This window comes from Pseudorasbora parva, chromosome 24 (genome assembly GCF_024679245.1).
Source record: "Pseudorasbora parva isolate DD20220531a chromosome 24, ASM2467924v1, whole genome shotgun sequence".
NCBI lineage: Eukaryota > Metazoa > Chordata > Actinopteri > Cypriniformes > Gobionidae > Pseudorasbora > Pseudorasbora parva.
Genome location: NC_090195.1, coordinates 13,752,890 through 13,778,961, shown reverse-complemented (window position 1 = coordinate 13,778,961; position 26,072 = coordinate 13,752,890). Strand labels below are relative to the sequence as shown.

Genomic DNA, 26,072 nt, shown 5'->3' with positions numbered 1-26,072 from the left:
AATAGTCAATACTGATTGTGTTCATACATAAAAACAATAGTATGTATACTTCCAGATACATCTCTTGAACATACTAGCCTCGGTTTAAGTGGGCCAGACTGGTTTTGTTAACAAAGACATACACCATCAAGAGGGATTGAGGGAAAAGCGGACATTTGAGGGATAGATCACGAAAAAATAAATTTCAGTCATCATGTACTTACCATCATGTTCCATCATGTTTGAAATATTTTCTGTGAGACACAAAAGGAGTTGTTATAAAGAAACACTCAAAAAGACAATAACTGAATGGTGACTGAGGCTGTCAGTGCCTAACAATCTGTGTTCCACAAAAGTAATAACGGTTAGGAAAAAACGTTTTTTAAAACCGTAAATTTTTTAAATAAAAATTGGGGGGTAAACCATCCTGTTAACTTTCTGAATTGTAAGTACAGTGTTTGGACTTCTACTCTGCCAAAGAACATAAATTATTTATTATTAATATTTATAATAATAAATTATTTCTGTTGCATGTCACAGAAGAATATTACAGATTTTTCTTGCCGCCACAGGAAAAATACAAATACAAATAAGTTTGGTGAACCACGTAGCCTATATTTTTTCTACACACTACATTTCGCAATCTTTGTGGGGATTCTCCATAGGCATATGGATACTGTACAAACTCTATTTTAAGTTTCCTTACACTTAAACCTACTCTTATAAAACTAAACCCAATCCATTATACAAAACTTTCTGCATTTTTACATTAAAAAACACCATTTAGTATGTTTATTAATCAATTTCCCTTGTGATGTGGGTGATCTCAGGTTTTAATGTCGTTGTTGGGACATTTGCCAATCTATGTAATAAATAAACCTGTGTGTACACACACACACGCACACACACGCACACACACACTTTTCAGGTAGCAAAAAGGCATTTCAGTAAAAAAGTAAAACAAAGTAAACATTGCAAAAGCACGTGGGGAGATCATTTAACAAAACAGTTGCTACTCGCTAAGATGTTTTCTCAAGCAAAACCAAATGCAACAACTAAAGCAAATGCTTTACATTTATGTAAACCCTTGTTATTATTATGGAGTATGGACTCTCGTTTATATAAGCATTTCCCTTCTTTAACTGCCTTAATCCTTCTCTTCAGCTGCACACAGTCTCCCACTCTCCCTGCCCGAACGCCTGCTGATCGACAGAGCCCGCCCCTGCTGGATAGCGATTGGTCAAAACATACTGTAGAACAACGCTATCGATTTTGATTGGACGGGTTACTGTCAGACGCAAAAGCATGACGACTTTGCGTGAAGCTACGCCTCTCCCACATGCATAGCACCATGCGATTCATGTTTGCCTCGCTCAATCAGATATTGCGATTGGATGCATGTGATCAAGGCTGCAGAGAATATGCAATTTGCAATTGGCTCGTGTGCTTCAAGGAGGGGTTAATCGAGATAACCCGGAAAAGAAGGAATAACAGCGCCTCAGTTCCAAGTCCGCCCGTGGACTGTCAGTCTTATCATGGGTAATTATACTCAATTTATTTGCTCTAGTCAAATCTCACTAAACCAGACATTGCGACAACACATTCTATATCAAGTTGCATTTAGTGTTGTGCAGAACAGGGCATTGTTTCCTCTCCTGTCAGTCTACGTGCGTGTTATTAATGCAATACATTCAATGTAACGTGCACGGTCGATATAAAAACGATACTATAATATTTTAGTTTGTTATGTTTAACGTTATGTTAACATAGCAAATCGCATCACGTTTGTTTTATGCATTTTAAATGGCTTCGTAACAAAAACAACAACAACAACAAATACCATATGGTAATATGGTTTATATATATTAATAGCAACGTTACTTTATATGTATGTGTGTGTGTGTGTATATATATATATATATATATATATATATATATATATATATATATATATATATATATATATATATATATTAATCTATTATGACAAACTGTGATTATTATGTTATAACTAGTTAATAGTTAAATATGTCTACTGTCTAGTCATTTCCAGTTCATTTATTTATCTTGATGTGTTGATGTCAGAGAGGGGAGTTCTATACGTTGTAATTAGTTTGTGCATTTTCACCGATTTCACCCATTCATGTCTATTTGGTCACCTGTTAGGTGGACATTATCTCGCTGACAGCAAGATCAGCCAATCACAACATGGCTTTTTGTCAGTAGTTTCTTTTTTACTTTGCAGTGTCTTCATGGATAATACAGTTTTGCTGAATAGCTAAAACACTTTCTCAAAACCTTAAACACAAAACCAAATCTTCAAACTAAATCAACATCTGACTCCTGTCAAAATCAAATGCCTCAACCATTTTATCTGTGCTCAAAATCAAATAATGCTTTCAGATCATACACGCAGCCTGTCAAAATATAAACACTACAGATCATTCATTAGACACTACATCAAAAAATGGACTACACAGCATAAAAAGGATGCAGTTACAGAAAAAAAGTATGAATCTTTTTTCCTCAGCATCACGGCTTTGTGTTGGTTCCAGCCTGAGGACTTTGTCCACATCACAGGCAATGTCGTCTCTTGCCAGGCAAAGGGAAACCCCTCTAGTGTGCCGTATCCTGTCTTGAAAACGCTATCCACACCTTGCTCTTTCTCGCCCTCTTCCTCCTCTTACATATATTCGTCCTCATCTCAGATTGTTTCCATTTTGTGCGCATCTATATTTGGTGCACCTGTGCGGACTCTGAACTGAACTGGCTTATATCATTAGAAACAAGTGTGAGCAATTTTGAGTCATTGTGTGTAAAAAATGACATCTGCATTTTAGTCTAACTTTTACCTGCCTGTGTTTAGCGTTTTGCAATACAAGTGCATTACAGTGCAAAATGTGTTTTAGTGAGTGAGAGTGCATGAGATTTGCAAATGGTGTCTAACTGCCTGAATTTGTTTAAGATTTTACAGAAAGAGGGATTTATTTGACAAATTGTTTTAGGCTATTGAGAATTTGGTCCAGAGAATGGGGCTTAGTGTTTTAGCAATACAGAAAAACTGTAGGCCTAATGATAATAATACTTGTATAGCTGCAAGCAGCAATTACCGGGGCCAAGCACAAAAAGGAACAATGTGACAGGCAAGTATGGCTGGGAGCGTCAGAAAAACAGCAAGCAATTAAATATGTTTTTAGATTATTTTAGTCAAAATGGCTGAAAAATCGCAAATACAATCACTGTAATATGATTAACTTGCTTATCACTTTTGACCAATAGGTAGCGCTGTTATCAAATTATTATGGTGTGGTCAGTATGAGGTGACAATGACACAAAAAGTTTGGTGTCAGTATGCCAAAGCGTTGTAGTTTAATACAGTGATCAAGTTTAATACAGCCTCAGAATGCGCTTGGCATCATGCCAGCAAATTTGTTAATGCGTTACTCGAGAATGGTTCGGTTTATAAAACAGCTTTTTCGATAACTTTTTGCCAGCATTGTCTGACGATGATATGAGCCAATTTTGGTGAAAATTAGACTAAACGGTCTAGTTGGAGTTCGAAAAAGTATTTTTTCAAAGAAATTCAAAATGGCGGATAGAGAGTTCAAGTGAAAATGGCATAATTGTTATCATTATTCTCAGCATGACCCAAAGAAACCATCAAGACCAGTTTCATTAAAGTAGGCTACGATAAGAAAGCAATACTGCATTTTAGGGCATAATTCAAAAAGCCAACGACCATAGTATTAGGATTGGGTATCGATTCAGATGTTCCGATTCGATTTCGATATGCAAGCTCAAATCGATTCGATTTTGATTCTTAAATCAACTCAATGCATATAGATTTAATTCTAAATATTATATTTATACAAATAAAAAAAAAGAAAGAACATAAGTTTACAAGTGGGTAATTAAAACCTGTATATTAAATTCTTTATTTTAGTAAAAAAAAAAAAAAAAAAATCTGGATATTTTGATCTTGATTTATTCTAAAACATAGAAAGGATATTGGATGATTTTCTGTAATTTTCAGTACATGACAAGCTTTTCTTGCAATTTGGCCACCCGTCATGCAGTTACTTTTCATACATGAGAAGCACGTTCATACCTGGACACAATTAGTTGCCGTGGTAACGAACAACAATACCTTAATGTGCTGACTTGAGTGGGTTAACTTTTATTTGAGAAAATCTGTTAAAAATATAACACATTTTTATAATATAAGCTATTATGTTTGAATTATTGGTCCTGCGCTGTCTATTGATTTGGTTGATTTGAATATGTCTATAATGGCTAACATATGTGCTTAAGTGAACGCTCAAGTTTAATACAATGATTATAATGCAAGGCAAGCATTCGCATGTATGTGATCTATTTTTAGCAGTTGTGTGCTCGGCTGAGGAGTTGTTGCAACGTCTGGGTGATGTCTGATCAAATGGTTCCACATAATTGTTATATTCTACAGCATAGAATATTAATATTACAAACATCAACAATACACCAGAAGCCGCCATTTAAAACTTTTTTTTTTGCCCAGCCCTACTCAGTATGGGAAAAATGAGTATTATTTGACTCACTAATTTATGATTTTTGGGCAAGCCATTCCGAAGTTATAAGCGAAAAAGGCAAATTTTCTTATCTCCTGCCAAAATGCTTCATGTAGCCTCAGGTCATGCTTGGGATGTCTGTACCAAGTTTAGTTTGAATACTCTAAAGCACTGCGAATATAGGGCCTCGCCAATTTGGCATTTTCTTTGTCAAATTCATTCACAACAACTTTATGTCAACATGTCTAAGGTCGTATTCACAAAACATCTTAAAGGGTTAGTTCACCCAAAAATGAAATTGACCACATTAATGACCCTAATGTTGTTCCACACCTGTAAGACCTTCGTTCATCTTTGAAACAGTTTAAGATATTTTGTATTTAGTCCGACAGCATATCTAAGTGTAGGCTCACTATACTGTCCATATCCAGAAAGGGAATAAAACATCATCAGAGTAGTCCATATGTGACATCAGTTAGTTAGTTAGAATCTCTTGAAGCATCGAAAATACATTTTGGTCCAAAAATAGCAAAAACTACGACTTTATTCAGCATTGTTTTCTCTTCCGCGTTTGTTTTCAAACCTCAAATAAAGATTCAAACGGTTATGAATCAGCTTATTGATTCATGATTCGGATCGCCAATGTCACGTGATTTCAGCAGTTTGACACGCCATCCAAATCATGAATCAACACTCAAAAAAAAAACGTACTGTGCTGTCACTGGGGCGGTACCCTAAGTTACAAAAGTGAAAAGGTACATCTTCGTACCTTACTAACCCCTAAATGGTACATATTACTACCTTAAAAGGTACATATCAGTAGCCTAGAAATCTAGACACACCCTAGCGGCAGCAAATTTAATCTGCCCGCAAGTGTCGTCTAGGAACTCTCAATACCCTTCTGAGCTGTATTCCTCACAATCTGGACGGGCCAATCACATCGTGTATAGAGTCAGCGGGCGGGGCCATAATGACAACGGCCGAGTTGCGTTTGCGTGCTTCTAGTAAACACAGAAACTGGCGAACGGCGTCAGTCTTTCGAATCAGCTTTGACTGCGATTCTGGAAGACTTGGAGTTAAGCTTTTCTCTGAGAAAAGAACAAAGAACGGCACTGAAGTCATTCTTAAAAAGGGAAGATGTGTTCGGAGTTTAGCCGACCGGATACGGTGAATGTTTAATCTGTCAACTAGCTCTGTTTCACCTTCGTTGCTCTGGTTGGTGTAGCGCTATCCTATCGCGTGCAGAGGGAGTTTGAAAGACAACCGTTTATCCCGCCCCTCAGATTGAGCTGTCAATGGTGAGTTTCCAGACCAAACATCTTGATGTGGGTCTGGCTTGTCAGGCTAACATATCAGTACTTTTAGAGTGTGAATTAGTACCTTTAAGTTACATATTAGTAGCTTTTTGGTTTTGTACCTTAGGGTACCGCCCTAGTGACATCAATGTACCTTTTTTTCTGACAGTGAATAAGCTGATTCATAACCGTTTGACTCTTTATTAGAGGTTTGAAAACAAACACGGAAGAGAAGACAATGCTGAATAAAGTCGTAGTTTTTGCTATTTTTGGACTAAAATGTATTTTCGATGCTTCAGTAGATTCTAATGAACTAACTGATGTCTCATATGGACTACTTTGATGATGTTTTTATTCCCTTTCTGGGCATGGACAGTATAGTGTGCATTCACTTAGATACTCTGTCAGACTAAATATAAAATATCTTAAACTGTGTTCTGAAGATAAACGGAGGTCTTACAGGTGTGGAACGACATTAGGGTGAGTCGTTAATGACGTCAATTTAATTTTTGGGTGAACTTACCCTTTAAGGCTGAAAGTAGCTCCTAGCTTTCCAATTTAGGAGAAACTCTTTAAAAAAAGGATGGGTTTGTCAGTCCTAATTTTAGAACTCCTCTTAAAGTGTTTGGCAAAGCATTTTAGCACTAAAACTAGTTCCTAAATCTGTGAAACATTAGGAGTAGTCAAGAGGGCTCCTAAGTCACTAAGACCAAATCACAATCCGCCTTAGCAATCTGCTAAAAGGCAATGTGCACCTTTGAGGAGATGATGGGTGTTGAACCTTTTCTTCATAAATGCAACACAATAGATTTTAATCTGATAAAATGCCAAAAATAAATCTTTAATGAATAAATAAATAACATCTGATTACCTGTAGCAGTTGTTTTCACGTGTTCACACTTACAAATTATTTTGTATAATAAGCGCTATCATATCGCATTTATCATGCTGTCCGAGGGGATTGAGGGCTCTGAACTCAGAATTTAGCCCAATAGAGCTCTGCCCCCGTATCGCCATCCTAGAGCTTCATTCGGGGTGGCAGAGAGAGGCAGAAAACTGTCGAGGTGATTGGGGGTGAGTCGGCTCTCGGCTATACCTCCTCTCGTGCTGATTAGATAGACAGTTTAAACGTTCTCCTCACAAACTTTGTTTATAAAACATAATTTTCGCTTGAATTCTGCAATCTCTCGAGAATGACAGTTAGCTGAACATGTACTAGTTTAATTACTGACACGTGGCCTACATTTTTAAAATCTTTATTTGAATCGGGCAACTTTCTTATTTTGAAAACTTTGCCAACATGAAACCTCATTCTACAATATTTCTAGAATGAAACCACTGACAGAGATCCCTCCCCTATCAGCCAATCACTGTGGGCATAGTTATTAAGCGTGATGACATCATCCATAGCACCGAGGTCAACCCCGCCCACACTCTTAGCTTAAGACTTCTTTCTATTCCTTAGTAAAAGTTAATCTCAACAGCTTTTTGAAAAGATTTTAAGAGAAAACTCTTAAGAATGCCATTTAGGAGACCTCTTATTGTAAGTAAGATAAAATGTTTTGTGAGTACGGCCTCTGAGGATGATCTGATTCAATTTTCGTGAAAATCAGACAAACCATCTAGGAAAAAGTTGTTGTTTTTTTAGTGGGAAAATTTTCATGATGGAAAATGGAACCATCAGGTGCAATCGAATCATCTTGAGCCAAGAATCATAATGGTTAATAATAAGAACAAGAAGAAGAAAATTACAATGCGGTGCTTGGCCCCTAATAATGACAAATAATGAACAATTTAAATGAGATATAAATTAGCGTCTAACAACTTTTACTGTATAATATGAAATGATGGTTCTCTCGTACAATGTTTGTATGAAGTTTTAGTGTGATCAGAAATGGCGTCATGGTCCAGAATTAGGACAGCTGATGGCTGTGGATTTGATTGAGCTGTAAGTGGCCCATGGCACACTTAACATAATGAATGGAGTTAAAGCAGTATTCCGACTGCAGTATGATCTCAGCCCAGGTCAAAAGGTCGCCTATAGATTTGTGCCAGTGTTGCATTTAAACGGATTAAGACTTAAAATGCAGACTATTATTGTTAAGTTGTTTTGCAAATGTGTTTGCAACTGAGCTCTTTCTTCCATTTGTGGGTAAAATGTTTGCCATGGTGCTGCTTCCAGGTAAACAGGAAGCCTTTTAATATAACATCACACGACCACGCTAAGCCAAATCTGGACGAGGGTGAGAAGGAAAACAATTCTCGTACATAACATGATTTTAAAGGCAGGGTTTTATGATGTGGTGTCATGGAATGGAAGGATGGTGTGTTTGCTGTAGCTGGTTCTAATGTTTGTTTGCTTTAAATAGAAGAACATGGTTAGTGTAAAAAAGATGAAATCATTTTTAATGCAAATACATCATCTCATAAAGGTGATGAAAAATTGCAGACAGCTCTCTGTACACCATAATATGCATCTTCACAATTTTCTCATTTATTAACTGTTCTCCTCGGTCGTTCCTGCTGCCTCAGCCTTTAAATGTTTCATGAGTTTTTAAGCTGTTTTTTCTGCCTAACTCTATACTTACAGCTTTAAATCTTCCACCTTCATGCTCGCAAAATCAATTAATTATTTTAAATAATTTACATTCTGTGCAAACTAGATTTAGCAAAGCATATCTTTGTGTCAGACCAATAGCTGCTTTAAAATATATTTCTTAGACATTGTCGTGTTAGATTGTGGCTCTTGCGATTCATTGGTAATTAGAGAAATGGGTCAATCTGATGAGACATTAGGACCAGACCTTGAACCCCAAGTGCTTTTGCAGACATTCATATTTTATGATACAGACGTAGAACAATTAGAACAGTCACAGGATGGGTATTTTAGCAATCCTGTAATCCCATTTCAGGATGACATCACCTTTAAAATTCAGAAACTGACATACTCATCAGTGTTCATAATAAAACAGATTCTTCTGGGACAGAGTTAAAAGTTAAATGCTAGGCTAATTCTTCTGCCAGCTAAAAATGGCGCCAGAGCTCTGTAACCTTAATCGCACAAATGATTATATAAAGGAAGTGAAGGTTTAAGACAGGGTTTTTTTACTGAGTGACACCTCATCTGCAACTGGAAATACACAGTGACAACTAGCTTTTTTTAAGTTTAAAATGTCAAGCGAAGGATAATAAAAACCCATTTGACATGTGATTTCATTTTTATTAAAAGCACTTATATAGTGTGCGTGTGTGATTTTAGTACCTTTTATGAAAATGCAATCACTGCATGTCGAAGGGGTTTTAATCTTTGCTTAATGTTTTAAACTTTATAAAGTTTGGGGTTGGTAAGATTTTTGTGAATAATTGTATTGTATTACTGTATTACAAAGATGCATTTAATTGGTCAAAAGTGAAAGTAAAAATATTTATACACTTTTATTTTAAATTATTCTTATTTGTCTGAATTTTCTATTCATAGAACGAAAGAAAAAAAAATCTAATTCCACAAAAATATTAACTATAGCACAACTGTTTTCAACAATGATAATAAGAAATGGTTCTTGAGCACTAATCAAGCATAATAAAATGATTTCTGAATGTGAAAACTGGAATCTGTCTGCAGAAATTTGGCTTTGTCATCACTAAGCCCACGGTCTCTTGAAGCCAATACGGAAGTAATGTAAACTGCAATTCCTCAACTGGCCACTAGGGACAGGCTCCAGAAGGAGCAGATCTAAAAAAAAAACGTTTACAGTCTGGTACAAATTATGGTTTTGGTCTATACGGCTAAGTTTGCCCTTCATGACTACTGTGAAGGGGTGATTTTTTTTTTTTATTATATAAACTCATTCGTTTATATAATATGTATATAAAATAATAATAATTTATTATAGTTTACATTATAAAGCCTTAAAGCTCTGCATAATTAAGTGCGTGGTTACTTTGTGACAGGTGGATAGCCATTTGTCCACCATCTATAGTCATTACGTCACCTAAGCTCCGCCCACATCCCGCCTCTTTGCCCATTTTCTGTTAGCCGGTAGTGACGCGCTGGCAAGATGGCAACGGCCAACTCGCCTCTACTTTACGCTTCAGAATGGATTATTGGAATCCTATGGTTGACGTCACGGACACTACATCCATTTTTTTTTTTTTTACAGTCTATGGTCATCACAGGGATATATTAAATTTTAAAATATATACAAATAAAAAAGTGATTTTAAATTGTAATAACAATTCACAATAGTACTGTTTTTACTATATTTTAATTAGGGCTAAACAACTCATTACATTTGCAATAATGATCGCGATATGATAAAACAGCACTTGGCAAGCTATGCATATTTATGTTTAATCTATCTAACATTATGTTGCCCATACTGTATACTATTATTATTTTATTTATTGCTTGTATTTGTTGAGTAATACAAAAGATAAAGAGCTTAAAAAATAATCACATAAGAAAATAGCAATTCAATTATTTTCTAAAATTGTTCAGCCCTAATTTTGATCAAATAAATGCAGCTTTGGTGAGCATAAAATACTACTACAAAAAAAATAAAAACATCTTACAGACAAATAATTTATCATATAATATAAAAGTCTGTTGCTTTTTGTTAATAAAGAAATATAAGGCCTAGATTCTCTGACTTGCCGCAAAGATGCAAAAGCAGACAGAATGCCAAAAGCAAGGTCAAGCAACCACATGCTTCCTAAAAATCTTCCGATTCCAAATTGTCCAGTCGCTGCAGGAATCTCATGGCCTACCGCCTTGTAATGCTAAGCCCAAGGTGATTTTGTGACCCAGCTTATCAGTTGCAGAACTGCAGGCCTGAGCCTCCAGTGGGATGCCTCAGGAGAACATGTTTTATAGCCCGTGCCGGTGTCAGGCATTTGTCATTTAAGGATGCTTGTCAGGACCTTGACTTGGCTGATATAACCTTATATGCGTGTTCCCCATCCATTTTGCAGCCCGAAGATAGGCTCTATTTCCTAGAAAATTCGACTTATTTGTCCGAGTAGGATTGATTCCAGATACATAACAAAGTGGGCATATTGCTGAAATATACATTTAATGAGAAAATCAGTTTACTTATCCTCTGTCGTATTGTTCATTCAGACTGATATTGTTTTAGCTATGCCGCATTCTCATTGGCTGACGTTTTTTTTCTAGTGCACTGTAAACGTGTATGAATCACTGCGCTTCATGTAGGCCAGGTCTTCTGATTACAATAGAGGTAAACACAGCCATTGATTACGAATTTGGCCGATTACATAAGAAGCATAGATTTTCAGCTCTCCGGTTAAAGCCCTGTACATTCAACTGCTTAATTTTTATAGGCAGTGCACATTGACAAAAGTGTCTAGTTGTTATATATTTGGCAAGTACTTTGAGTCTGAGAGAACATGTCAATAGTAATCCTGATATTGATAGCAGTCCTATAAGAGATGTTACTTGCCCGAGCTAACATCTATGTGATTCTCTAAATCATAATTACATTACTATTGACAGGCCCTTGACAATAGTCACATTACTATTGATAGGTTGCTGTCAATATTATGTTCCCAAATAAAACATATTCATTCATAACTTGTAAACTGCTCAATAAAAGCTTATGACGAGAACGTGGAAAAGCAGTATCCCTAGAGTGCCCTGCCGCAGTGATTTGTCTCACCTGGGCGAGTGTTTTTTCCCTAGCTAAAAAAACTCTTGAGCTGGACACATCTGAAATGTAATCAGTGGCCCAAAAGGGATAGATTTGATTGATTTTACAATAAACGTAACTAGTTTCTAACATCTGTTTAAAGCAGATAATTTTTTTAACTGATTCGTGAACATCTTGGACCTTTTTTTATTGTCCATTTCAGTTTAATTCTTAAATGAGGAAAGGTTTTAGGCACACAGATGAACCTAAAGTATTGAAAAAGACTTAACTTCAGATTTGGACATGTTTTCAACTATTTTTATAAGCCAATTTATTGCAGATATTGTTCAAATCCAGTCCTAAGCTAAGAGGTGGTCACCACAGCCCCTAGCTCTCGTTTTTTAACCATTGCGTTTAAAGAGATAAACTCAGCCCGATACAAACGCATTCCATGAAAAATTGCCAAACGTCACAGTTCTTAGATCCCTTATAAAAAGCCGTCGAAGTAAAGTAGTTCCACATAGCGGATGTTTACTGCCTTTTCCAAGCCTGTGCTGTTGGGATAATCTCCTGTGATGTGATTTGTCCTCAGACTGAATCTCGAGAGGGAACAGCGTAAGACCTCCTGTGCCTCTGCCCTGCACAGCTAAAAGGGAATTTAGGATGGGTTTTACATGTGAAAAGTGATTTCAAATCAAATGCAAAAATGCATAACCATTTGCTTCTTCTGCTTGTAGCTGCAGCTGGAGGTGACAAGCCTTTCGCCAAGGCCAGCCCAAGCCCTTTATCTCGGGTTTTGAGAATCAGTCAGCTGGATGCTTTTGAACTGGATGGTGCACTGGAACAGCTTGTTTGGTCACAGTTCACCCAATGTTTCCAGCATTTCAAGCCTGGGCTTTTAACCCCTGTGGAACCAGAACTCAAAGCCCTTCTCCAGCTCGTCCTGTGGAGGTTCACCGTCTACTCCAACAGCGCCACGGTGGGCCAGTCACTGCTCAACATCCGGTACAAGAACATTCTGATCCCAGGAGAGAAGTACCGTCCCATGAGCCGGCCACAGAAGTTCTGGTTCGCTCTGCTGACAGTCGGCGAAAAGTGGTTGAGAGAACGCTCCAATAGCTTGTTCCTCAACCGCCCCGCAGAGTCCAATGCACGCAAGGCTCGCAAGGTACTCGCCATCTTGACAGGCCTCACCAAAGTGGCCAGCCTGGTCAACTTCCTACTTTTCCTTCAAAGAGGAACCTTTCCAACCCTTACCGAACGGTTGCTGGGAGTGCAGCCCGTCTTCAGTCGACCCCAGGGTCCACGAGACATCAACTTCCAGTTCTTGAACCGGGAGCTGTTGTGGCACGGCTTTGCAGAGTTCCTCATCTTCCTGCTGCCGCTCATAAACGTGTGGAAGCTGAAGGCCGGTGTCGCCGCTCTGTTTTCCCCTCTGAATGACCTGAGGGGAACGAAGGGTTCAGATGAGACTTACTGCACCGAGTGCGCCGTCTGCGGGGAGTGGCCCACAATGCCCCACTCCATTGGTTGCAACCATGTGTTCTGCTACTACTGCCTAAAGAGCCACACAATTGCTGATGTCTCCTTTACCTGCCCCAAATGTGCCGCCAAGGTGGGATTGATAGAGCCAGTCAGGATTCACATAGGAACGGAGTTGCATCCGAGCTGAGACTGTGCCGATTGACTTGAGATGTGCTGCAGTTTGAGTCTATCACAGAGATTGGTTGATGAAAGCGTATAGCTTGTGCCTTTTTTTCGAAACGAGAGCATTTGTTGCAATGAAATATGCAGAAGTTTGTACAAAGAGACAAACTTAATGATGTAAAATTCTAAAACAACATCATTTGTGTTACTAATTTATTCTGCCTCATTAAAGTTTGATAGAAACTGTGTATCAGAGGTCCACTTTTCTACATTCTTGGATTGAGCGCCGAGCAAATGAATAAACATCAAAACAAGCCTTTGCTCAACTGCCTGCACGATCCAATTCCCCTCATCCCCTATGAAGAGGGAAATTTGCACAAGATCAAGGAGAGGCCAAGATAGCACCAGGGGGTAGTTGACTTGGATGCAGATTGACAGACATCCCATCATAATCTCCATGGCCCTTCTTAATACGCCAGTAAACTGTAACAAACAGAGTAGGACCGATGCAAGTTTAGGGCATATTATGCTTTAAGCCTAATAATGACTGCAAAGATGGGTATTTATTCTGCTGTTAACTTTCTCCAGTGAGCCATGCCTCAGGCCAAACACATCCAGATGGACTCAGACCTGCTGGAAACTCGCACTTCAGGTTTTTTCCCCCTGACCACATTGCCTTAATTGCCCATTGTGAAGGCAATCAGTCACTTGTCTGGGCACGAGGGGTCTAGCGGTTTGCCAGATTTTGTCATTTTTTTGTAATCGCTCTCAAGTTTGCCATGACAAAGAATTGAAAATCGGGACATGGCCCACCGGTCTGCCCTCATGTGGGTTCATTGACATTATTATGCGTAGAGCCGAATACATAGGACCACCAAGAAGTGTAGCTTTCACTATAAGCAGAACTATCCAAGTTTACTTGTGCGCTGGGTTAACAACGTTAAAAAGATTTTTAATGTGCAACAGCGACTGTTTATAACCTTTGTTTTGTTTCAGAGGATTAAAGGAATTTGCCGCCACTGTTCTGGAAATGTTCAGTAATGGTTGCCAATTTACAATATACACAACATATGGTTCTGGTGTTTTCCACATAGATAGGGAACATCTGTCCTTCAAAATACATCTGTTTAATGACTTCAAAAGCATCCAAATATAATCTCGTAAAGCAATATACTATTGTATTGTATATTTATGTAGTTGCAACAAATGAGATTTACATTTTTGTAAATCATTTTGTAAAAATTATTCATAAATTTGCTAAATTTAGTATAGCCTTGGTGATGGCCATGTTCAACAACTAGGGATGGATGGATGGATGGATGGATGGATGGATGGATGGTTCAATTGGCCTAATTGAATTTCATCAATTGTGGCATCAGTGTGTTAATATTGGCTTAATCAGAAATTATATGTTGAGCCAGTGGAAAAAAAATGGTCCAATTATAATTCCTAATTTAAATAGTAGTAGTAGTTTTGTCACTGTCCCAAAAAAAAATAAAAAATCTGTGAAAAAACAAATCCATTAAACAAAATACAGAACACAGACATCAGGGTTGACATTTAATCACATCACTTTAACAAGTTAATTCCAACACAGGATATTTGATGAAAATAACTAGATAGATGGATTATGGATGTATTTTACAAAGTTTTTCAAACACTTGAATATCTTCACAGCGAGTTGATTGCAAAGACTTTGTAACATCTAAAAAGTCGGCCCTCTGTTGTTAACCAACAGTTTGCACTGTATCTTCTCGAAATCTCATTTGCACTCGGGGTTGCACTGTCTCCAATCAGCATTAAAATCTGCAGGCTTTGACACCATTTACTTTGCCAATTGCCCATGTTTTTTTTTTTTTTTTCATACACGCTTGGTGTTAAGTAGACAAGGCCAGATTCACACTTTGATGAGTGATCCTGCTCATTACAATCGACACGTTCTTGATCCTTTGATGTCTGGCATTGAGTTCTCTGATTAACAGGTTTGAATTGAAGAGCTCTATTTTAGACTGTAATGCTAGTACTTACCCTTTGCTGCTATTCATTGCTTAATTAAATAGTATTTTATACTGTACCGAAAGATGTATTCTATTTTATATCTGGGTTTAAATACAGAGACTTTGGAGGTTTGTGTTTGTGTGTGCTTGTCTGTGAAAGGCAAAAGTCATTAAAAACAAATAAAACATCTGAGATAAAATACTTCAAGCAGTTCATTGCCATGTGTTGCTATCTGCTCTAGACTCCTAACTAAATGTTATCACCTAAAGTTCATGGTTAAAAAACAAATCTAACACAGCTACCGGACAAACTTGTCAACGGTGGCCAATTATCTGTGTTTCTTCACTGTTGGAAGGGCATTTGCACTCTAAACCGGGAATATGGGGAATCAATGAGACAAAAAAAAAGATATATTTCTTGACACCCACTGATTTCTCAACATAAATGGTTCACTTCGGACCAGCGGAACAAACAGCGATCGGTATCTCTTGCTATAATTGACCCAGTTTCTCACTACAGCCAAACTTCCAAACACATTTCAGGAAACATTTAAAATACGTCATTGCTTTAAAAGCATTGATTTATTACCATAAAGCCTGCACATGCTGACAGTGTTTTTATTTTTATTTTAACTGATGCACCTTTGGTCTTATGGACTATATGGGCAATGAAACTCCCTTAAAATATACTATTTAAACTATGATAAAATTACGTTTCATTAGTTAACATTGTTTAACATGAAGTAAGAATTAACAGTACTTCTATTAACATTAGCCTAGTTCATGGTGAAATTTCCTGAACTAACAAAGTTTAAAGGGATAGTTAACCCAAAAATGAAAATTTGATGTTAATTTGCTTACCGCCAGGGCATCCAATATGTAGGTGTGTTTGTTTCTTATAGAGCACAAATGAAGATTTTTAACTCAACCGTAGTGCCAGTCATATAATGCATGTCAATGGGTATAAGTCTACGAGAGTAAAAACACATAGACATATGAATCCTTATTTAACCCTGTGGTTCATGGCAACACATTGATGTCTTAAGACATGAAACAAGTATTTGTTATTTTGACCTTATATAAGACGAATCTCATCTAGTATTCCCCAGCGCCATCACTTCTGTGGAAAAAGGTCAAAATACTGGCGCGATTATTTACGTAAATGCCTCATTCAACAGGCACTAATGAGGAATCTATATCTATATATATATATATATATATATATATATATATATATATATATATATATATATATATATATATATATATATATATATATATATATATATATATATGATCATACCGTTATTTTGACCTTATTCAGTGGAAGTAATGGCGCCGGGGAATACTAGATGAGATTCGTCTGATATGTGGTAAAAAAAAAAAAAAAAAAAAGCGGCTTTTTAAAAGTGCACATCCTACACTAAACAACATGATCACATATCAATGGAGCATGCAATGAGCACTATACACCTTTTAAAACAGGCAAATAAAACAAATTACGATGACAAAGTAGAAATTAGTTATTTACACAAGTTGCTTAGCAAATATATACAGTTTTTTTAATATTTACATTTTACAAAAAAAATTATACTTTTTTTACACTTTTTAACTCCGCCCACATGATACGCCTCCAGCTGCTAGGTTTTATTGAGACAGGATCGGTACAGCATATCTTTCTTTTATAAATATGGCAAAACTAAAGGCTTTTCAGCAATATGCAGGATGCAACAATACTACTCTATAGGTACTCAAGATTGACATAAACTGTGTGCCCCCCCCCCCCTTACCTAACGTTAACACTTTATTGTAAAGTGTTACCTAAAAAATAAATACATTGAAATAATATTAAATTAATCAAATTAAATCATTGAAATAAAATGAAATGGTTTCCAATAGAGAAGAAAAAGTTGTTGGTTTTCATAACACATGAAAGTGCCTATAGTTGAAGAAAGCTCAACGGCATGTCTTCTCGCTCCTTCTCACAGGGCCTCTCAATTCCCGGCTGATGCTAATGAATGCAAGTCTGCCACTGACATTATCTGCTGGTAACGTCTGAGGTGGAGGGAATGAGTTTGGCACGGTAAGTGATAGCCTCGCTGACTCCTGTGGAGAACTACAAAGACAGACTGCATGCCTGGAAGGAAAAGCCAATACCTGTGTGCCTCCACAGGCCCTCCGTTCATTGGCTGTGCCGGACTAGAGTGGCTTAAAGAGAGAATGAACGACAACGAGGAATTAAGGGGGATTATGGGCCAGTCTGCGCTGTAATGAGCCCGAGGTGAGGTGGGTTCCAGCCAAAGTCTGAGCAGGTCTCTCATTGATGTCTACTACACACAAAATTGCAAATAATCTGCAGACATCCTTCCAGATGTCCCCTTGAATTTCCTGCGGCTTAAGACAAATCGAAAGTGCTTTGAAAGTTTTGATAATCAAATAGCAAGTTTGATTGAAACCTTGCACATGGAAGAATGTAGCGTGCAGCCATCTAAAGATGTTTAACTTGTGCCCTAATGACAGTCATCCCATCTCAATGGAATTTTACAGGGATTCAGGGTAGAATGATTCCTTCTCTTTCCTGGTTTTATCTGCTAATATAAAACAATTTCAGCATATTAGATTTAGAATATAACAATGGTTTAGATTTTTTCCATGCACTAATTTAATACAATATAATTCCCATCATTACTCCAGTCTTCAGTATCACATGATCCTTCAGAAATCATTCTAAAACGCTGATGCTGCTCAAGACACATTTCTCATTATTATCAATTTTGAAGACAGTTGTGCTGCTTATTGGGAACCGGTATAGGTTTTTTTATGTATCTTTGTGAACAGAAAGTTAAAAAAGAAAAAAAAATTAATTTGAAATAGATATATATATATATATATATATTTTGTCCTTACTGTCACTTTACATGTGTGTGTGTGTATATATATGTGTGTGTGTGTGTGTGTGTGTGTGTGTGTGTGTGTGTGTGTGTGTACAGAATAAAGCATATTCAAATGCAACATGACAGTGGCAGAGAAAAGAAAGGCAAATTATGGTTTAGACGCTTGCTTAAAATAGGCTGAAACCTCTAATGTGCAAATCAAAGGTGGTGACAACATACAGATGTTCATTTCAATGCAGCTGGCCAAGGAAATCATTTCCCCGTTCCCATGGAAACCATACTGCAAGGTGTCTGTCTGTGAACTTCAGCTGGAAATCACAGAAGCAGTCGTGTCTGCGAAGATTAACCTCAGCAACAAAATTTGTTCCGTGTGCAAATTCTCCACCAAACATGGAAATACCGATCAGCGGGAGAAGAAGGGAAATTGATTTTCATGCATGTTATCATTTCTTTTTACAGCAGTGCAGATGATGTGAACTTTCTCCTGCTCATCTGCTGTCTCTGTATGCTTTTTGCCTCTATTATTTACAGATTTATTTTTCTTTCTTTTTTTTGAAAGAGCCACGAGAAAAATGTGTGAAACAAAACTTGTATGCATGATCTGATATTAGAAAATTCCACACATTTTCGCGTTGGAGTCCAGGGCACTTCTATTCACCAGTGAAAGACGTATCTTTGCCTCCGATAAAGAGGTCATTGTCAACGCACCCAAATGAAAGTCAACTCTAAGATATCTTTCAATCTGAAAGCAGGGACTTGTTCTTAAAAGACTGGTGACAGTGCACTTGTATGAGGACGGGCTGCCCTCTATATGCCCCGGCTGATTGCTTTGCATTCACAACAGCTGTGGCTCCGCAGCAATTTCCAAACGGGCATTATCTTTTCTGCTCAAACATTTGAAAAGGCAAAACTGTTTTGCCTGAATCACATTCTGTTTTGCTAAAACATGCTGGATTTTTAGGCATGTGTGGCATTTGTCCAGTTTCAATAAACATCAATATCATCAGAACCATCTGTGACCTGCATCATCATGAACAAATTATATAGATTATATAGATCGATATAGATTTTAAAAGATGTCTATCTATCTATCTATCTATCTATCTATCTATCTATCTATCTATCTATCTATCTATCTATCTATCTATCTATCTATCTATCTATCTATCTATCTATCTATCTATCTATCTATCTGTCTGTCTGTCTGTCTGTCTGTCTGTCTGTCTGTCTGTCTGTCTGTCTGTCTGTCTGTCTGTCTGTCTGTCTGTCTGTCTGTCTGTCTGTCAATTAAATTAAATTAAAAATGCTTTATTGGCATGAATGTAAATAATACAATATTGCCAAAGCTAGAAATATGTGAAAATAAATAATAATACAGTTATGAACATTAATAATAATAATAATAATAATAAATAATAATAATAATAATAATAATAATAATAATAATAATAATAATAATAATAAACATCAAAATAATAGAACAAATGGACCTATGTAATATTAGGTGGCCTAAACTACTATGTAATTACATTTAAATTAATAAGTTGATACAATGCATTTAATGTGTACATGCATGTTTTTACATTGTACTTACATTTTACATTTACATTGCATGTAATTATATCTGCAATTATTTTCTGGAGTTCCATTTATAAATACACTGCTGACCCTTAACCCTACACTCTTAGACTTAGAAGAAAAGGTTCTATATAGAACCTTAAAATGTTCTATCAGCGCTACGTAGTTGGAATCCCTAAAAGGTTCACTGCAAAAAATGCTTTTCTTAGTTATTATTTTTGTCTTGTTTCTAGTCCAAACATCCAAACATCTAAACATTCTTAAAACAAGAAGTATTCACTAGACAAGCAAAAGTAATTGTCTTATTTTGGGGAAAAATAACTCAAAATTAAATGAGTTTTTGCTAAGATAAGAAATGCTTTGTTTTTTTTGTTTTTTTTTTGTTTTTTTTTTTGCAGTATTCTATATAGAACACTTTTTAAGTGCCAACAGGGTTTTTTCATGTCATTATCTTTAGCATAAAAGTGTCTTTGGAGTATACTCAACTATACTTCTACATATAACCTTTTAAGGGTTCCAAATATGTAGCGCCGATAGAACCTTTTCTTCTAAGAGTGTACCCTTAAACTGACCCACACCACCACGCCTGTCCCTAACTTTACCCGTATCTCTCCTCAATATCTGCAGAAGTGTTCTGCAATGAACACAATAGATACATTGAACTTACTTTCTGATGTAAGTACATAGCAGTTAAAGCCACCTAATATAAAGTGGGACCAAAGAAAATATTACAACATAACTTGAACTTAAATAAACAGTGTAACAAATTAGAACATTTGATACCACAGTGTTTTAACATACATATACACTCACAAACTGAGGATCAGTGTCTGTCTGTCTGAAGTATAATGATGTAATTGATAAATATAAAAATGCAATCTGAATATTATTTCCTTGATATTATACAGAGTAGATGGTTGCTCAAAAATCTAACCTTACGGAAACATATTTTTGTGCATGCATTTATATCTCACAGCGGTGTTTGTTGCATCGCTGCATGTATTTATGTATTTATCCATTGAGAGGCACACAGCATGACCTACAGCTCCGCTCTGAGCATCTTGGGGGCTGGTATTCCCCCCGGGCCTCTCATCTTTTACTGTGCTGTGACAGAAAATGGAGGCAGCGAGCGCAGAGTGCTGCATTAAAAACCCTTTACCCATTGGTGATTTATAAGCGTCCGCCCAGCCAAGCCCACAACGCCACACCATCTTTCCCTGCGATAGGCCATTTGTGAATTTCAGCTCTGGGGGGGTCGGGTGCTTCATCACAAAGACCCAACTTCACCATGAGACGGTTGCACGTCTAGTCATTTTGCATTTTAATAGTTATTCTCACCTATTCAATCGTGATGCAGTGTTGGTGAAGTAGCTGAGCAAGACGAAGTACTACAATTACATGATATCCTCTCATTGACACCAGGTTGTCCTGACAATGAATATTTGAATATGGCAATAGCAGAGATGAGGAAAGAACCAGTTTTTCACTGAACAACTGCACCTGGTGGAGTCTCAGGTCACCAAATAAAAAAGTAGCTCTCTATCTGGATGGGGCTCTTGAGATGGGCCAAAATGATTCTGAACCATTGGGGTGTATTTCCCCAAAGCATCGTTAGCCAGCAATGGTCGCAAGTTCTGTTGAACTCCGCTGGTAACGGCGGAATTAGTGACCAATTGTTGCTTTTGGGAAACACGTCAAAGTAGTTCTGTGGACTGTCAATGGAGTGACTGAAATCCCTAAGAATTCATTAAAATATCTTAATTTGTGCTTTGAAGATAAATGAACATCTTGCAGGTTTGGAACTAAATGAGGGGGAGTAAATGATGACAGAATTTTTTTATTTTTGTGTGATCTAACCTTTTAATGCAACAACATTAATGTGCCCCAGTAAACCACATATTATAGATTTTATTCAATTAGTTATTCAATAGCTTATTCAATTCTTTGTACTCCGCTTTCCTGTTTGTGAGGGCTTTGTGCAGTGAGGGCTAGAAGTAAATTTGTCAGAGCAGATGTGGAAAGCCTTTTTTCTCCCTCAGATAGTTCCATATATCCAGTCTGATCTCAGCTGGTGATCCAGGGGCTTGTGATCAGAAGAATCGCTGCCCTTAAATGTCATGCTACTGTCATGGTAATACACACACACACACACACACACACACACACACACACACACACACACACACACACACACACACACACACACACACACACACACATATATATATATAGCAGCATATGTATTACCTATATATATAAAGGCGGGGGCACATATACTCCCGGGTTTCTACTGATACAAGGCCAAATGCTAAATCGCTGAAGTAACCCTTTAAGCAATTACATTAGGAATTAAAGAAAAAAACACTTCAGATCAAAGTGTCTAAATAAAATTGGTCCCAAAGTTTTACTTGCAGTCCACTGTATGAAGCATTTTTGGGTCACAGTTTACTTTATTTTGCTATCCTAACTTATATTAATGAACTGTAGTGTCCTACACTCACTAGTAAAACGTTATATCTGGTGTCTAGATCATTTTTGGTTTGACCATGTATTTCTATCCATGTAGTTGGGGACTCTCCATAAGCGTAATGGTTTTTATACTGTACAAACTGTACATTCTATCCCCCTACACTGCCCCTGCCCTTAAACCTACCCATCACAGGAAACATTCTGCATTTTTACTCTCTGAAAAAAACCTCATTCTGTATGATTTATTAACCTTGTGAAAAGTGGGGACCGCTGGCTGGTTCCCACAATGTAGGTCATTTTAGGTTTTACTATCCTTATGGGGACATTTGGTCCCCACAATGTAATATAAACAAGGACACACACACACACACACACACACACACACACACACACACAAATAATGAAGATGATGAAAACTGGAAAAGACTTCAGGGTTTTGCGAAGGGTTGTTATGGCGATCAGTGGCAAATGTGCTGGCTTGATGTCTACATGATCAGGCCGGCCCACAGACAGACTAACGAGTATACGGCATTACCCATGATCCTCTGAAAAAACACAGTAAGCATCTGTTTCATCATGAATCAACTTCCATATAATGATTAAGATGTGTTTCAAGGGTAAAAATAGAGGGGGGAAAAAGTTGCCACAGGACATGGACATGTACAGGAAAATGTCAACAAATGACCATGAAACCAGTTTATTTCTGATGCTTTTCAAAACAAAATAATGACTCGTATACATACACACAGAGAATTACCCTTGTGTTTATGAAATCCATTCAATGGACAGTCTGAGATCAATAAGACATTCATAGCAAACTTAAGAATCAGAGACAAAACAAACTATGTGTCGTTATAAAAGACATTTAAATAGATTGACGCTTTCATCAAGTCATCTCAATGGCAAAAAGTCCATTGTCCCAATCACCCCATATATATTAAAGTTAAATTATTAATGTTTGAGAAAAACTGTGATAAACAAATATACATGTTGGGGGGGGGCATGTAAATACTGTCTGCATCTATTCTTAATGTTATCAATTGAGCTCTGACCTGTGATTTCCTCTTCTCAATGATTTGAGAAACCCTTCGAGTGGTAAACAGTTTAGAGGGGAAATGCATGTAATCCAAGTCCCATGTTTGGAAATGAGATGATCTTTTGTGTAGCACAGGCGTGTGATGCACTGCTTTGTAATTTACATATGGCTGTGCTCTTTGTAAATATGCAGGGAGGACTCAGACAGGCACTGCCAAAACACACAAACGCTCTCGGAGAACACAATGGCTGGCCTCTTGTTCAACATCTATGCAATGAATAAATGAATAATGTTGCACCAGAAGAAATCTGCAACAGGCGTGCAGGACTCTGATATTCAGAGTTTGAATATGTATAACACGGAAATGTTTTGTGTTGTACGATGAATGGCGGAGATAGTATGTAGGCTTCAGACCATCTACTGTAAACATCTTTCAGTATTTCATTTAAATGATTAAAACACGCAAGCATGCATATAAAAATACATTTTTAATATATAGCGACCAGGCTAAAATTATACAAAAGTGTCTTGAAATGATGCAGTGAGACATGGAAAGTGTTCAGAAGAACGCGAGAAAGAAACCGGATTATTCAGTCAAAATACTGAACTCGGCCGTTACTCTGTGTACGTTCCTGTGAATGCGTGCGAGCAGTCTCGTGCAGGATTATTGTTTTCAAATTTCTGCTTTTGAGGTCCCAAAAAGAAAAGAAAAAGAAGGACATAGGGCATTGGAAGTTGACTTTATTTTCATTTCAGGGTGAACTATCCTCAGCAGACCAAGACATTTTGGACAATTTCATGCTTCCAACTTTTGGGGATAACAGTTTGGGGATAGCCAGTTCCTGTTCCAACATGACTGCGCACCAATGCACAAAGAACTTGACTGGCCTGCACCTCAACCCGACAGAACACCTTTGGGATGAATTAGAGCGGAGACTGCGAGCCAGGCCTTCTCGTCCAACATCAGTGCCTGACCTCACAAATGCGCTTCTAGAAGAATGGCCAACAATTCCCAGAAACACACTCCTAAACGGTGCCAGTGGCTCAGTGGTTCATGTAGGTTGTCTACAAACCAAAAGGTTGGTGGTTCAATCCCCGGTTCCACCTGACCAAGTGTCGAAGTGTCCTTGAGTAAGACACCTAACCCCAGCTGCTCCCGATGAGCTGGATGGCGCCTAACATGGCTGACATGGCCATCGGTGTATGAATGGGTGAATGCGAGGCAATATGTAAAGCGCTTTGGATGGCCAAAGGGTCTGTTAAAAGCGTTATATAAATGCAGTCCATTTACCATTTAAACCTTGAAGAAAGTCTTCACAGAAGAGTTGAAGCTGCAAAGGTGCAACTCCAAATTAAACCCTATACACTTATGTGTGTGTGTGTGTGTGTCTGTGCGTGCGTGCATGCATAATGGATATATACAGTATACATACAAATGTATATACATACATAGAACCGCAAAGAGTCGGTTAGGACTGAAATAATTAATAATGAATAAATTAATATATCTATTTTCTGTTTAATAGAACAAAGAAAGACTGACTACGGTTAAACCAGGACCCCATATCACCTCATTCACTCATAATGTCAGCTCTCTTTCGGAAAGTGTCCAAGCACTCATAAAAATTCAGGCCTCAGCTTAAAAGCTTTTTAAAATGTATTTAACGAGTTATGAAACATGGCATGTTTACTGCGGTTGTCATAGTGTTGTATCCAGTGTAAGAAACAATTAAATATGAATATTGTATTATGCAGCGTCTCAACCTCAATTCACGGCGGTCCCAGCGGAACATGCGCTGGCAGTAAATTAAGAGAAGGATTTAGGTTTTGGCCTTGCTTCCCTCAAGCAGACCCTGTGAAGGAAAGCAAATCCAAACTGCTTTACATTAATATTTACAGTAATGCTCTTAGCAGACACTCTCTGACCAACGAGACTATTCTCTAGAAGTAAAGGCACATTTCAAAAGTCAATAAATCAGTGACAAAAGTTACATTTAAATGAATGAACTCTAAAAAAATAAAAAAAATAAAAAACGATTAAGTACTACTACTTGATAAATGTGTTTATAAACTTCACATTTTGCATATATAAATATACTGCTGTATTTTTTTTGTGTATTTCAACTTTGATCTGTCATCTAAATAAAATAAGATTAGCAAATACTCATCTCTAGTAAATGTTTACATTGTTGTCGTTATGATTATATAAAAATGGACATTTGTTTCCGCATCTCACTGTCTATGCATCTCAAACAGATTTTGCGTAATTCAAACAGACTTAAGGTTTGACAAAGCATCTGCTATTTCAGCCTGCCCTCCCTTACACAGCTGAAATATCCACGACAGGTTGTTGATTTAAGAAACATAAAAGCTGGAAGTTATAAAAGCCGCTTTCCTATTCAGCAATCTGAAGTGAACTTTGATGAAGAAAATAAATGCAGTCTGAAGCAAACAGGCGTTTTATATAACAAAAACCGGAACTTTACGCACAATTCAGAAAGCTAACAAAAAGAATAAGATGGGTTGCTTTTGTAAAAATCAAATTTAAAAAACGCCTCGCTGTTCTTTAAACGTCGTCAATGCCTCAGGTGTTCAACAATTCACAGAGTTTCTTTAGATGTATGGCCTCAACTAAAATGCATTGAACATCAGCAGAGAAGTATTGTTTTGTTTGGGAGAAGGAAATAAGACATTTCTCTGTGAGGGATGGTATCATACAACTAGTTTTATCTGTCTTAAGCAATAGTGTCTCCCAACCTTCATCTCAAGCCATCTGGGAGGTGTGGTTTTCTGAGCATATCAGAAAACATAACAGAACAATCTGCCTGGGAAGTCCCAGCGGGTTCGAAACAGCATCTTTTTTTGCGAGCATTTGTTTCGGAGGTGTAGCTCTCTGGCTTATTTAGACATCTCCCAGGTCTCCTTACTCTCCCATTCCTTAGATACTTGTGTTTGTTGAGCACATTACCTACATGGATATTGGCA

General features: G+C 37.3%; 1 protein-coding gene across 1 annotated transcript; it reads left to right on the top strand.

The window, feature by feature from the left end:
- Window positions 1-1,403: 1,403 nt before the first annotated feature.
- Window positions 1,404-15,313, top strand: pex2 (peroxisomal biogenesis factor 2). Its single transcript, XM_067434512.1, has 2 exons — window positions 1,404-1,518; window positions 12,204-15,313. Exons 1-2 carry the CDS (start codon window positions 1,515-1,517, stop codon window positions 13,136-13,138), a joined length of 939 nt encoding a protein of 312 aa, XP_067290613.1. The 5' UTR covers window positions 1,404-1,514; the 3' UTR covers window positions 13,139-15,313.
- The last annotated feature ends 10,759 nt before the right edge of the window (window positions 15,314-26,072 follow it).